The sequence below is a fragment of the Montipora capricornis genome, chromosome 11, assembly GCF_036669925.1.
Source record: "Montipora capricornis isolate CH-2021 chromosome 11, ASM3666992v2, whole genome shotgun sequence".
Classification (NCBI taxonomy): Eukaryota; Metazoa; Cnidaria; class Anthozoa; order Scleractinia; family Acroporidae; genus Montipora; species Montipora capricornis.
In genome coordinates, this window is record NC_090893.1 from 10,195,071 (window position 1) to 10,207,570 (window position 12,500).

Sequence of the window (12,500 nt, forward strand, 5' to 3'; positions counted from 1 at the left end):
AACCAAAACCAAAGTAATTACTTTGGCCAATGAAAAAGGACGGAGGCAATCCAGTAAACCAATCAAAACTCGAAGTAATTACACGTAGCCGACACAAAGCGCTGAAGAAGATGCAGTCATTTTTGTGACGTAACAAGTTACCATGGCAGCAGAAAAGCCTTGTAAAACACCCTCTATTTTGGCTTTAGTTGCTCAGATATGAAAAACGAACTCGGTGACCCCAATTTTTTATTGCACAAAAGTGATCAGCAGGCCAAGAAGAAACTTTCTGCAAAGTTTTAAAAATTCTGTGGAGCGGATTCAGAGCTATCCTAAATTTTCAATTATTTAGGGTGGCTCTAAATCAACTGCACAGAATGTTTTTTTTGGCCTGCTGATCACATTTCAGAAATAAAAAAATGGGGGTCATCGATATGAGCATACTAAAGCCAAAATATGGGGTGTTTTAGCAGGGCTTTTCTGTTGCTACGGTAACTTTTCACATCACAAAAAAATGACCGAATCTTTTTCAGCAATAATTGGTGTTTGATATGGTACCGTAACATTGCTGTTAAGTGGCAAAGTATTGTAGTGTCAATCCTTCTAATAAGAACATTTCTTTCAAGTGTTGAAACTGGTTTGAGCCACCCCTTAAGTTGACTTTGTTTACCTCGGTTATGTTCCATGAAACTTTGGAACATAAACTTTGGATTTTTGGTCCGCGGCATCACAAATGCACTCAACGGAACTGCAAAGATGATCTGTTTTGGGAGGAGGAAGCAGACGACATTGGCAACAAGTTTGACACGGAAAGCGAAGACGGAGACTGAAGAGTAGCAGACATCAAAACGTCAACGTCCAACATGTTTTGTCACAACATGTTTCTTTTTAGGTTTTTGGCTATGTTTATTATTGGGAAAATTTGGCGAATTAGATTTTGTTGGGTGAAAATACTCGGCCTTAAGATCGACGCAGCCCGAGTTCGGAAGAATTTGGGAGTACACATGGAGGTTTAACTGAAAAAATGCTGCACGTGACCTTCTAACCGAAAAAATACGGTATTCTGTTGCTTTGTTCGCACCTTACATATAGACCTCTCTCATGAGCCCCTTTTGTCTTGTCCACCAGTATTGTACATTACTCCATGTTATGTTATCTTTAGAAACTGGTTGCAAACCACTAACAGAATCGGGCGAAAACCCCTTTCGTTTTCGTTACAACTTAAGTAAAGTTCATAACTGCTATGATCAAAAAATCTTATTTGGTTTATATGTTAAATTTTAGTTATTTCTTCTCTAGATTTGTGATGAGGAACGTGGCTAGCATTGAAGAACTTTTCAAATTGTCAGAGGAAAAACTCACAAATATTCTGGGGAACGCGACCAATGCCAAACTTCTGTGGGAGTTCATTCAAAACGACAGCAAAACACAAGTGAAGACGTTAACCTCTAAAAACAAGAGATGACACCCATTTATCCTCTACATTTCTTCATAGATTACATTGTGGTCTAGTTGTATATCTTTTGAGTTGTTCGTCGTGTGGATTCTCTGGACAAGCGATTATCATCATCATCATTATCATTATTTTTATGGTCATCATTGTCACACATCAGGTAACCTTTTAGTTACAGAGTAACTTATCGCACGTTTTGTCTTCATCCATCCAACAAGCCTCTCGTTCCCTACTTTGAAAAATCAACGGGTATTGTTGCGAACAATTTTAACAATATTGGGCCACGACCTCAATCATTTTGTAACTAGATGCGTATGGACGTTTGTTTCTTTTGTACAGTTTTCTTTGATTGATACATCTGTACATTTGACTTTGATCAGTACTACCCGAATTTTTATGTCGAGCAGTTGCTGTTGTCAAACCTTTCAAATGGATTTTAGTGTCGTATATTTGTTGTAAAAAGTCAAGCAAATTAAACGAATTAATTATCCCGTGAGAGGATTTATGACAGCTATTTCAATAGAAATGATAGAGATATCAAATAAAGTTTTAAAAAAATCTGATTATAGTTTTACAATTGCTCGAAAAACGAAATGGGATCTTACAGCTTCGTAGTCGTGTCAGAGTATCGAGTTTTAGCAATTGCCCATACGGATCGAGGCATATTGCTCCTGACATTGGCTTTTGTTGTACGGAGGGTCTTTTCTCTAGCGTTTTGGGAAAAGGGCTAGACAGTATCGTTTGTTGTACACAAGCTTGTTATATGGTGCACCCATCATGTAAAAAACTGAAAGGCTGTGAGCTCAGTCTTCTCGCTAAACTTCATCCGGAGGTTAGAAAAAATCTACCACATTTAATGTCTCTCGTACAATTAATTGGGAGGTACATTAGCAAAAAAATCTTCCCAGAAATCTTTACTCAACGAAATGAAATTGCTCTCGGTGGAAAGCGATCTCTTTTGAGAGGTTCGCTTGATTCGTTTCTTGTCGCTTTTGTCGCCTTAAAAGAGAAGTTCACTCCAAAATGACAATCCTTTTTTATCGATTAATAGAAAGTTCATGAGGAGAACAGCTTTTAACCAAAATTTCAATCTTGAAATAGCTTAATAACCTTGTGAAATCCTTGTCAAGTTATAAATCATGTCAGATTTCAGTTGTTTTCCGGTGTAGCAAAATGCACAATAGAAAGTACGTTACGTAGCGGTGTTTTGATTGGGCAATGCACAATAGAACGCACGTGGCGCTGTTTACATTATTTATTAAAAGCGAACCACATAGTCCAAAATCATTGAGAGCACTGTGCTGCGTTGTTTGGATTACTGAGGATCGATGTTGCGTTGGCTTAATCGATTTTTGTTTCGGGCGCTCAAAACACATACAAAGAAAGGCACACGCTTTTCGCGGTAGACCCACCATAAAAGAAGTCGAGCGTCAGCTTCGAAACAGGTCGTTCCGCCATTCGAACTGAATGAAACTCAAATGCACTTAAATGTAACGGAGATGGACGCAGCTGTTGGATACTTTATTGATACTTTATTGATACTTAATTGAGAACTACTCTGAAGATGACAGTGGCAGAGAAAATAACCGTCTTGACAAACAATTAACATAGACTCCATATTGGTCCATAATTTTATTAGACTTCTTCTGAAGACAAAGTAAAAACATTGGCACAGCGAACAAATCTCCTCCCGCTCAGAGTACCATTCACTACGAAGATACGTTTTTTATCTGTTGCGTTCTTTTGTTTTTTATTGTCAAACAGCTTGTTTCTTTGTAATGGTCTTCATATATCCTTTGTTCACCTAGCCATATTAGTGATCGTGTTCATTGCCATCTTGTATCTGTAGTTCTGTTCTAGTTATACAAGATTTGATATCATCGGTGGAAATTATGATCAGCTCTTTGGAAAATAATTGTGTTATAGTTTAAAAGGCTGTGCAGTTATCTTTGATTGTCAGTGATAATAAAGACTTGATTCCAAAAGAGAAATACATCAGGGTCTTCATATGCAAAAGTTTATTTGTTTTTCTTTAGTTGAGATTTGCGTGTGCATCGACATAGACGTGATTGAGAACCGAGCATAATTACAGAGAAAAGGCTGAGACGTCTATTTTGTAAAAGCAGAAAAAGGAGAAAACGTCGGCCGTTGGCAAAAGCCGGACCGGACCGGATCGGATCAAAACTCTGCTATCGCTCATACATGCTTCTATAACTAGTCGCCAAGACTTCTGTAACGCCCTTTTGTACGGTTTCCCTCGTACAAATACCGCTATAGGCTCCAGCGTGTGCAGAACGCTGCAGCAAGGTTAGTAATGGACATTGGAAAATACACGCACTTAACACCATTTCTGTACGGTCTTCATTGGTTACCGGTTTGCTTGCGTATCCATTTAAGATTTTACATTTAACTTTTAAAGTGATACACGGATTAGCTCCATCTTATCTTAGTGATATAGTTAAAATATCGGGAACAAACCACACAGTTGATCTTTAGTGGTTAAAGTGCCCATAACCCGAAATATTTTTTTCGCTTAAATGAATCTTGCACCTGTTCGAGACGCATTGCGGCCATTTTTTCCTTTTCTAACAAATCCTGCCATTTTATAGGCTTCGAAAGTTGCGAAAATCCAAGCATCTTTTGTTCACGACCGAGTTAGAAGGGGAGTGGGTCTATTCCTGTTTTTACGTCACAATCTACGTTGCATGCATTTTTACAAAGAGTTAATGCAATGTAAATCAGTTTGTGACGTAAAAACAGGAATAGACCCACTCCCCTTCTAACTCGGTCGTGAACAAAAGATGCTTGGATTTTCGCAACTTTCGAAGCCTCTAAAATGGCAGGGTTTGTTAGAAAAAGGAAAAAATAGCCGCAATGCGTTTCGAACAGGTGCAAAGGTTCATTTTAGCGAAAAAAAAGATTTTGGGGTTATGGGCACTTTAAGTGGGTGCTCCTGCATGGTTGAAATCCTGTCCAGGAATGCAACTTTCACTTTTTTTTTTCCTATAGCAACCCAAAGGAAACCACTAGGCTCTCTCAATTAATCAATATACGAAATATTGACAGAAGTATACATGACTGTCAGATCATAGGCAGAGCTACTCAGTAAATAGTGAAACATTAAAATATACTGGGTATCCCTAACCCTGACCCTAAAAAAATATCACTAAAACTATCAGGAAGTAAGCCTAGTTTATATAGATACATAAACGTTCCTATTGGAAGTTTATAGTTACTTTTGGAGTTTTTTAAACAAAAGTCATTGTGAGAATCAAAAGCACTCCTCGACATTATTCTTACAGCCCGTTTTTGAAGTATAGTTTGAAGGGGAAGTCGATGCCCAGACACTCGAACAGTAGATTGACGATCATAACAGGTATTGATAACAAAAATTCCTAATGGGACGCCTGCGCCTTTTTCGGTTCCTTCCATACATTTCTTTTTTTTGCTTGATGTTTCCAAAAAAAATAAATAATTTATCGATTTTTGCAGTCAAAAGAGCTCAAAAGGGATGTCGACGAATACTGAGTAATTTTGCTCTTCTTCAATGAGGAGAACAAAAGTTCTTTTTGTAGTCTGTGTTGGTCAGACTCTTTTCTTCCGGATTTAAGTCAAATCCTTCTGATATGGTACAAACACACCTGTAATTAAATTCGACTCTGTTGAATTTTCCTTATGTACACAAACAGAACCCATTTATTTGCATATTGGAGACAATTTTCTTTTTCTTTTCAATGGCACATGTCGATTTAGTAAAAAAATTTGTTTCACAAATTTAAGTTTACTGTTTTCTTTAGTCCAGTTCAAGCAGGGTCAGCTGTTTAATTGGATTCGTCATTTGGAGGAGAGAAAAAATCTTTCAATAAAAGTGTTTAACTGCGAGGGAAGCGATGTATGCGAGATTTAGTAACTGGAACACATAGTTTGCCATTTTTTTCCTTGAATACGCATTCACATTGCTACCCGATGTGTTAGTTACAAAGGGCCGCAGATGTTGAATCCAGCAAGTCATTAATCAAGTTTGACTCCCTAAAAGGATCCTAAGTTTGACACCGAGTTTTTATTAAATTAATAAACAGTTAACTTTTGTTGTTCAATGAAAATGCGTGAATGTTCCCAAGCAACTCGTGTGCGTTTGAAGAAGATGCTAATATCCGCGAGAGATGTTTTGTCAGTTCGCACGTTGAAGTGTTTCATAACAGTTCTTCGAAAGACCCGCCAATCAAATCAGAAGTCTGTTGGGCGTTAAGCAGACACAGGCCGCACGCTTCAGTCTCCATTCCTGGCAATGGAGAGGTGGACGTCTGTGTGCGGTTGGCTTCTCTCCATTGCAACAGTGCTTGGAAATGGTTTTGTCGTAATTCTTATCGCTAAACGTCGCCGGTTACACTCCTCCAGTAACTGGCTCGTGTTTTCTTTGGCTGTTGCCGATCTTGGCGTCGGGATCGTCGCGTTTCCACTAAGTCATCTTTGCGGTCTGTTTATTTGTAACATGCGAGTGTACGTGGGTTTTCACTGGTTTATCCTGCATTCTTCGGTTACAAATCTTTGCTCTCTGACCTGGGATCGTTTCACGGCGATTGTTCATCCGTTGAAATATCACACCTCCATGACCGCCAGACGAACTTTAGTAGTTATCACGCTAGCGTGGTTGATACCTTTCCTTATTGCCTTGTATCTCGTCTCAGGAATGTACATTACGAACTCGCCGACGGCTTTGAAAATCATACGGTTGACTGGAGTGTCTGGGTTTAATATATTGGGCTGCATACTTCTTTTACACGCTGTTGTTCGTATTCTCATTGCGAAGGCAAAACACCAAGCTGCTTTGAAGTCAGAGAGAAGGCAGCTTCAACATAACCAATCACTGAATCCATCTTCCCTTCCTCAAAGACGGAAGCACACCAACACCGCGAGCTTTATTATTGCTCTTGTTTTGTTTTTTCTGGGATGTTATGTGATAACAAGCTTTTTGATGTTCTGTCTTGCATTTTCTTGTGTCAATCTCCCTATTGAAGCCGGTTTTGTCACTCTGCTTCTCTTGACGGGGAACTCAACAGTTAACCCTCTGGTTTATGCATTCTTGAAGAAAGACATTAAAAGAGAGATAAAAATTGTCGTATTCAGGCTCGAACTACGAAACAATAACGACGAAAGATCCTGATCACAAATTATCTTAGCCTTAAAATTAAACTTTTATGCGTTCAGTCGTTCACGGTTATTTACTTTTTCTCTAGTTCTCTGTGTTTTGTGATAGGTTTTTCGGGATTGCATGAAACAAGGAAAGGTAAATGTGTGATAGAGTCAGCATTTTCTCTCCAGATTTTGGCAACTTGGACTTGTTGAGAAGCAAAACAATGCAATATCATAGTCATAGAATATTAAAATATTTGTTCCAACTTCAAACTTCTCACTGATTTGTGGTGTGTGGGTGAACCGGATAAAAGACTTGTCAAGAGCAAAATTGATCTTTCCGTTATCGCTACTCCACTGGACTTTGCATTGACAATTTGTGATTACAGTGGGACTTTTCAATCAAAAGTGAATGAACTGAAGAAGATACTTTAATAGCTTTATCAACGTGTTGATTTATATATACTGCGAAAAACCCCGAAGCATAGTTTTGATAGTGACGTTTTGTATTGGCGATATTCAAATTTGTAACTCCTTTAAGGCGCCCTTTACTTTGCAAAAAAGAGTCCGGAAAAAAAAAAAACATTACATCTCACAAAAGCCTTTCTTTTCTTTTTTTTTTTTTTCTAAACAATGACAGCACAGTATCGGTTTTGTAATGACTTGCACACTGAAACATATATCGCACGTAAAGTCTAATCCTAGCGTTTGTGCCGAAAACCTACCATAGTTAATCGTGGGACTGGTTATGAAACCTTAAAACCTTTAAAAGCAAGAACAATGTTGTCGCATTCGTTGTTGAATTGACCGTGACCCTGTACAATCTTTTTTTCGCTTCGCACGGTTTCGCAAATTAGTTGCGCATAATTTAATCGAAAGATATTTGATTGGTTATCTTCTCGAAAAAAGTTTGTTTTGTGCAGGGTCAAGGCCAAAAATACGGACAAAAACATGAAAGGCACTTGTCGAGTGTCGTAGACAACTCCATGCGTTAACTATAAACCTACAGAACGATGATTAGAAAACTCAGGTTTTTTGGCTTGAAGGGAGGTTATCCAAGTTAAGAATGCATACAAGGGAGCATTCCGGGACATGCTATCAAAGAAAGGGTACAATATCCGATAAAATTTTAAGTATAGATTTAAGACGTCAGGCCAATTTTATACGGAAGAAATTTGCGCGCAGTTGCTCATAATAAACTGAATTCATTTAAATGCTTCCCGGCTGAAGTCGGTTAAAACGCACTTGTCAATGATTAAAAAAAGCCGTTTCGTATGTGCTAACTACTTTCAAAAGGCGGTTGTCTTTAAAGTTTGGAAAATAGTGAAACAGAAGAGCTTTTTATAGGCATGATTTCCGACTGGTAGGCTGATGATTTACTTAAATTTATTCAGTTGTGTCGTGTATCTCAATGTACACAATGTAACTGATCGATGCGAATAAAATTAAAGAGACCCCGACATCCTTGGCCGCGGCGGCCATATAAGAGTCTGTTGTTTTTCCTCTTTACAGTGTTAGTAAAATGACGTTAATGTATCTTCATGTCTATTTGATTTTGTTACCGGAATCTTAAAATTGGAAGGGCTTTCATCTGAACACTTGATGGCGCTTTTTAGGGCTAATTTGCGATGTTGCTTGTCGCACATCATATAAAGCGGAAAGTTAAGCCGTGCACTTTAACCTCATTACTGGGTTGCCTTATAAGGCAAACCCAGTCGAGGTCTACGTTTAGTTTGTTTGTTTTCTTTTTTTTTTTTTTTTCGTTTTTTTTTTTTTTTCCGTGTCGGTAAAAGTCTTGCCTGTCACTCCCCTGGTAAGTAGTGTCTTTGTGTATAGAGCCTTCTGCGCGTATTTTCTTAGGATCGAGAGGGTAGTGGAACTGCGTAGATTTCTCTTGTGGACACAGTAGAATCATTAACTTAGCCTGCAATGGCGTCGAAAGTCATGCAACGCGAATGGCGTTTTAGTGGATCCTTAAACAAAATATACCCTTATGGAGCTCAATAATGGAAAGTCAGTTGGATAAACTAGGCATGAATCTCAAAAGCGACGAGTACTGGACTTCGACAACAATCTATCGCCCGTCGAGACGAAATCAAAGTGAGCAGTATTTACCTGAAGTACATGGTAATTTGACACAATTGAGTTTCTTGTCTTCACGCACGCAATGAAATAGGAAGAGGTTTTCGCCTCTAAGAGCAAATATGTTGTTTGTTTCAATAAAATTTTCGCTGGAAAAGGATTCTGTGGTATTTTCTGCCTTTGTGAATTATAATATCATGTTGTGTATTGAATTTTCGAGCTTAAGGTTCAAATGTGATATGGGAGAAGTTTTTAGTATTGCTCTGTAAGCAGGAAGGGTTCACAGGCCTGTTGGAAGCGTGCTTGAGTTTCAACAAAATGAGCCCCAAAATCAGTGAAAACTTGTGACGCAGATGAATAATAAAGTAGCTGCTATTTCCAAAATGATGGAATTACCTGGTGATAAATCACGTCGTACACGTCTTGGAGAGTAAATTTTGACTTTGCATAAACAAGAGTTGGGCGATTGTGATCTTTGTTTTGACTTCGCTCATTTCATTGTCAAACTTTATCACACTTGACAGAAAAAGAAACTTACAAAAACCCGGTATCTTGGGCATATGAATTACGGGGTGGTGACTTCTTTGCCTAAAAGCAACTCACTTAACGAAACTGTCCTTTTTCAAACAACAACAAGGATTCAAACAGCTTCAATTCTTACAGAGTTCGATAAAACATGCGGTGGGGCAACCAAAGCGATGGGAGCTGTGTTGGGGTTTCAGTGTGAAAGTACAAACGGCTACTAACACTCTTATAACTCTTTTTTCATTATTATTTTACTAACCCACAGTCTGCAGTCTGCATTTTACCCTCAGTCTGCATTTTATCCCTGGTCTGCAGTCTGCAGTCTGCGTTTTACACTGACCGGTTATTTGAGTGGTTTTTGGCAACAGAGGTTAATTATTCGTAATGCGATCGCTTCCGTTGCCGTTAGCAATGGGTCGCAAATTTGACACTTTTATCGCATTATCACATTACGCATTGAACCACGTTATCTATTATTCCTAAAAATCTAAAAATATTCGTGCCTTATCAGTTTTCGGTCGAATTTATGTCCAAGAAGGCAGATAAATTGCAGAAAATATTAGTTTTGCATCCAAAAATTCGTAATCAACGCTAAAATGACCAAATTTTGCCTAGAAAACATATTTTACTGTTATTTTTCTTAAATTTTTTCGTTCAACTTTCGCTTTTATAAAATGTTTCAGTTTTCTGTAAATAAGTTATATGCTGTTGGAAAGCTTATTTTCTTAGCTTTAAAATGATGTATTTTTTCCCCCTAACTTAAATATTTTTTGAGAAAAAAAAAACATTTTTTGGCGATGGCTGATTTACCGCGGTTTTCTCGCGGTTGGGAAAGTAGGAAGAAGAGTTAGGCCAGTAGCCAGGTTTTTAACCTCAGAAAAGGATCTGTTTCGTCGTACGAACGTGTGAGGACCTGTTGATTACCTTTTGGTTAGTTTTTGCAAGCCCGGGGGGGGGGGGGGGGGGGCGGTACTCCCATATGAAACAGACGGGGATGCTCGTCGTCTCGCTTACGGGTGTAAATTTTGGATTTTGGTCTCGCTTAGGGTGTTTCGGGCAAAGCGCCAATATTTTAAGCCGCCAAGGTCAAAATTTGCTTAAGTCACGCCCAGATTGGTCTCCTTTAGGAGTCACAAAAAGCTTGAGCCACGCCCAGATGGTCTCCTTCAGGGGTTAAATTTAAAATTTCCGACTAGCATCCCCGTGTGTTCCATATGGGAGTTCCCCCCCCCACCCCCCCACCTCCGGGGCTGCACGTACCACAGGCAACCCAGTGTACCCTCACGGAGGGTCTAGTTAGCTTGCTACAATTAAAAGTATTCATATTTTCATGCAATAAAAAAAAAATAGCTTTTGTTCAGATTGAAAAAGAGTGCGTGCTAACAGGTTGGAATTTCGAATGAAAATACTTGAATTGCTTTGCTCAACTCTCAAAATGTCTCCTTCCCTGCTGTAAAGCACATGTTAGTCTGTTGTTATTGATTTCTAGCAAAATTTCGAGTAAGATAAGGCAGAGAAACTTTGCAAAAAATAAAGGACGCTGATTTTCCTTCAATCCCGGTAAACACACTTCGGTGTACTTGTCATGTGTTGTCATAGCAGGTATCTGTTCGCTGGTGACAATTTTAAATAACGAATCCGTCTTTGAATCGAGTTTGAAATGGGTCGCAGGGCTATCGTGTGATGGCCTATGAAAGATGGAAAAGGAAAAACACCTTTTGGGTTGGAAAATAATGAGGATCGTGTAAGCTGGAGATGTTTGGTGAGAAATTTTGGGTTTTAAAATGAAAATGAATCGGTTGGAATCGAGATTGAGAGCCTTGACGATACATTTCTTCCCCCCCCCCCCCCCCCTCCACTCCCAAGCCCTTCTACCTGCACCAATGACCAAACGAACACTTCTCTAAAGTTCTCAAAAATTGTGGAAAAACGTTGCTGGGCAAGACGAGTTATCTAAGGCGCACGACATTTGCAGACGGAAATTCGTTGAAAGGCGGAAAGTTTACAACGTAGTTGTTTTGAATGAGCACCTCACCAAACCGTTTTAAACACGAAGACGCACGCAAAAGGGGTCGCTTCACGCCCTGCCTTTGTTCGAATCCATTCAAGCGCAAGTAATGGCCCTTTCCAGGTTAGTACATACATACATACATGTTAGTGATCACATGATTCAAAAACCGCCAAACTGGAACGCAAATTGCGGACAGGGACATCTAAAACAAAGCAAAATAATCCGAGTGGGCAATTTGCGTTCCAGTATATAGTGGTTTTTTTTTTTTGTTTTTTTTTTTGTACTGTGTGATCACAAGCCGCAAAAGGCTTATTATCCAAGTTGACGATCGACAAACACAAGCAAAGAAAAGGAATCCCTAAAAGGTATCAGTTTCCAGCGCGAGAAAAATGGACGGGAGATTTCCAAAATTTACGACGAGTAATATCTCAAGCATGTTACCGACACGTTGCAATTTGGGGCTTATTTATTGCACAAATGATCACAGAGCTGTGTATTCAACCGCGCTTGATTGACGAATTCAACCGCGTGTGCTAATGTCCACGCCCTTTGTTAGGTTGATACACGTGCATGCACGGGATGTAGCGATTGGCTTGTGACCTTAATTGTGTCATACACTGTGACCATAACCAGGTTTTCTAAGCCCGCGAGACTGATCACCCCCAGCAAACCATTGTTTTAACGAAAACCGCTGGTCAGCAACCTTCGTTCTGCTGGTCATTGCTCTCCGTTGAGGCACAGAAAGGAAGATGGCGAACAAGCTCGGTAATTCTGGCTGGAGAATTACATACAAACTTTTTCAGCAGGTGAGTTATTATATTTGAATGTGCCTTTTCTTCATCTCTATAACAGGATAAAAAGTGGATATACTACTGACTACATTGTTGTTTTACTTGGCTTCTCTGCAACTTTATAGTCAACTTTGACCAGACCAGATATCTTGGTATCCGGTCAACTCGCCTACGTTCAAACTCGCCTAGGCCTGCTGGTGAACTCGCCTACGTAGGCGAATTTGATCACCATCATAGGCGAGTTCGTTATTCCTCATAGTTGTGTAAAATGTGTTGTAAAATGTGTTTGTTCTCCTCCCAGTAGCAGAATGATCGCGATAACCAACACAAATTTAAGAATTACGGTCAGTGACTTCACCAAAGTTCTGTCTTGTGTGTTAATAAGATCATTCAATTGACATAAACGGTGAACTGGATGAGTTGATAAAAAAGTTGTGGTGTTGTTTCGGCGGTTGTCGCAATAATAATCAGACCTAATAATGGTGAAGTGTTGTTGTCATGAGAAATAGAGTTCGTGACGTGTTGT

At 39.2% G+C, this 12,500-nt stretch overlaps 2 protein-coding genes and 1 long non-coding RNA gene across 4 annotated transcripts in view; all 3 read left to right on the forward strand.

The window, feature by feature from the left end:
- The window catches only part of LOC138022902 (DNA repair endonuclease XPF-like), a 46,150-nt gene extending 44,155 nt beyond the window's left edge, over window positions 1-1,995 (forward strand). For both annotated transcript variants that reach the window (XM_068869913.1, XM_068869914.1), the window contains exon 34: window positions 1,279-1,995. In XM_068869913.1, coding sequence (XP_068726014.1) covers window positions 1,279-1,444 — 166 coding nt within the window. In that variant the 3' untranslated portion in view covers window positions 1,445-1,995. The remainder of the gene's footprint in view (window positions 1-1,278) is intronic.
- Window positions 1,996-5,257: 3,262 nt separating this feature from the next.
- LOC138023697 (trace amine-associated receptor 7c-like) lies at window positions 5,258-6,838 on the forward strand. Its single transcript, XM_068870741.1, has one exon. The coding sequence runs from the start codon at window positions 5,721-5,723 to the stop codon at window positions 6,594-6,596; it is 876 nt and encodes a 291-aa protein (XP_068726842.1). The 5' UTR covers window positions 5,258-5,720; the 3' UTR covers window positions 6,597-6,838.
- Window positions 6,839-11,853: 5,015 nt separating this feature from the next.
- The window catches only part of LOC138022910 (uncharacterized), a 15,203-nt gene continuing 14,556 nt past the window's right edge, over window positions 11,854-12,500 (forward strand). The window contains exon 1 of the long non-coding RNA XR_011126678.1: window positions 11,854-11,989. This is a non-coding gene — a long non-coding RNA (uncharacterized lncRNA). The remainder of the gene's footprint in view (window positions 11,990-12,500) is intronic.

Coding starts and splice junctions, on each gene's coding strand:
- LOC138023697 (XM_068870741.1), top strand. CDS start 5,721: ATGGAGAGGTGGACGTCTGTGTGCGGTTGGCTTCTCTCCATTGCAACA.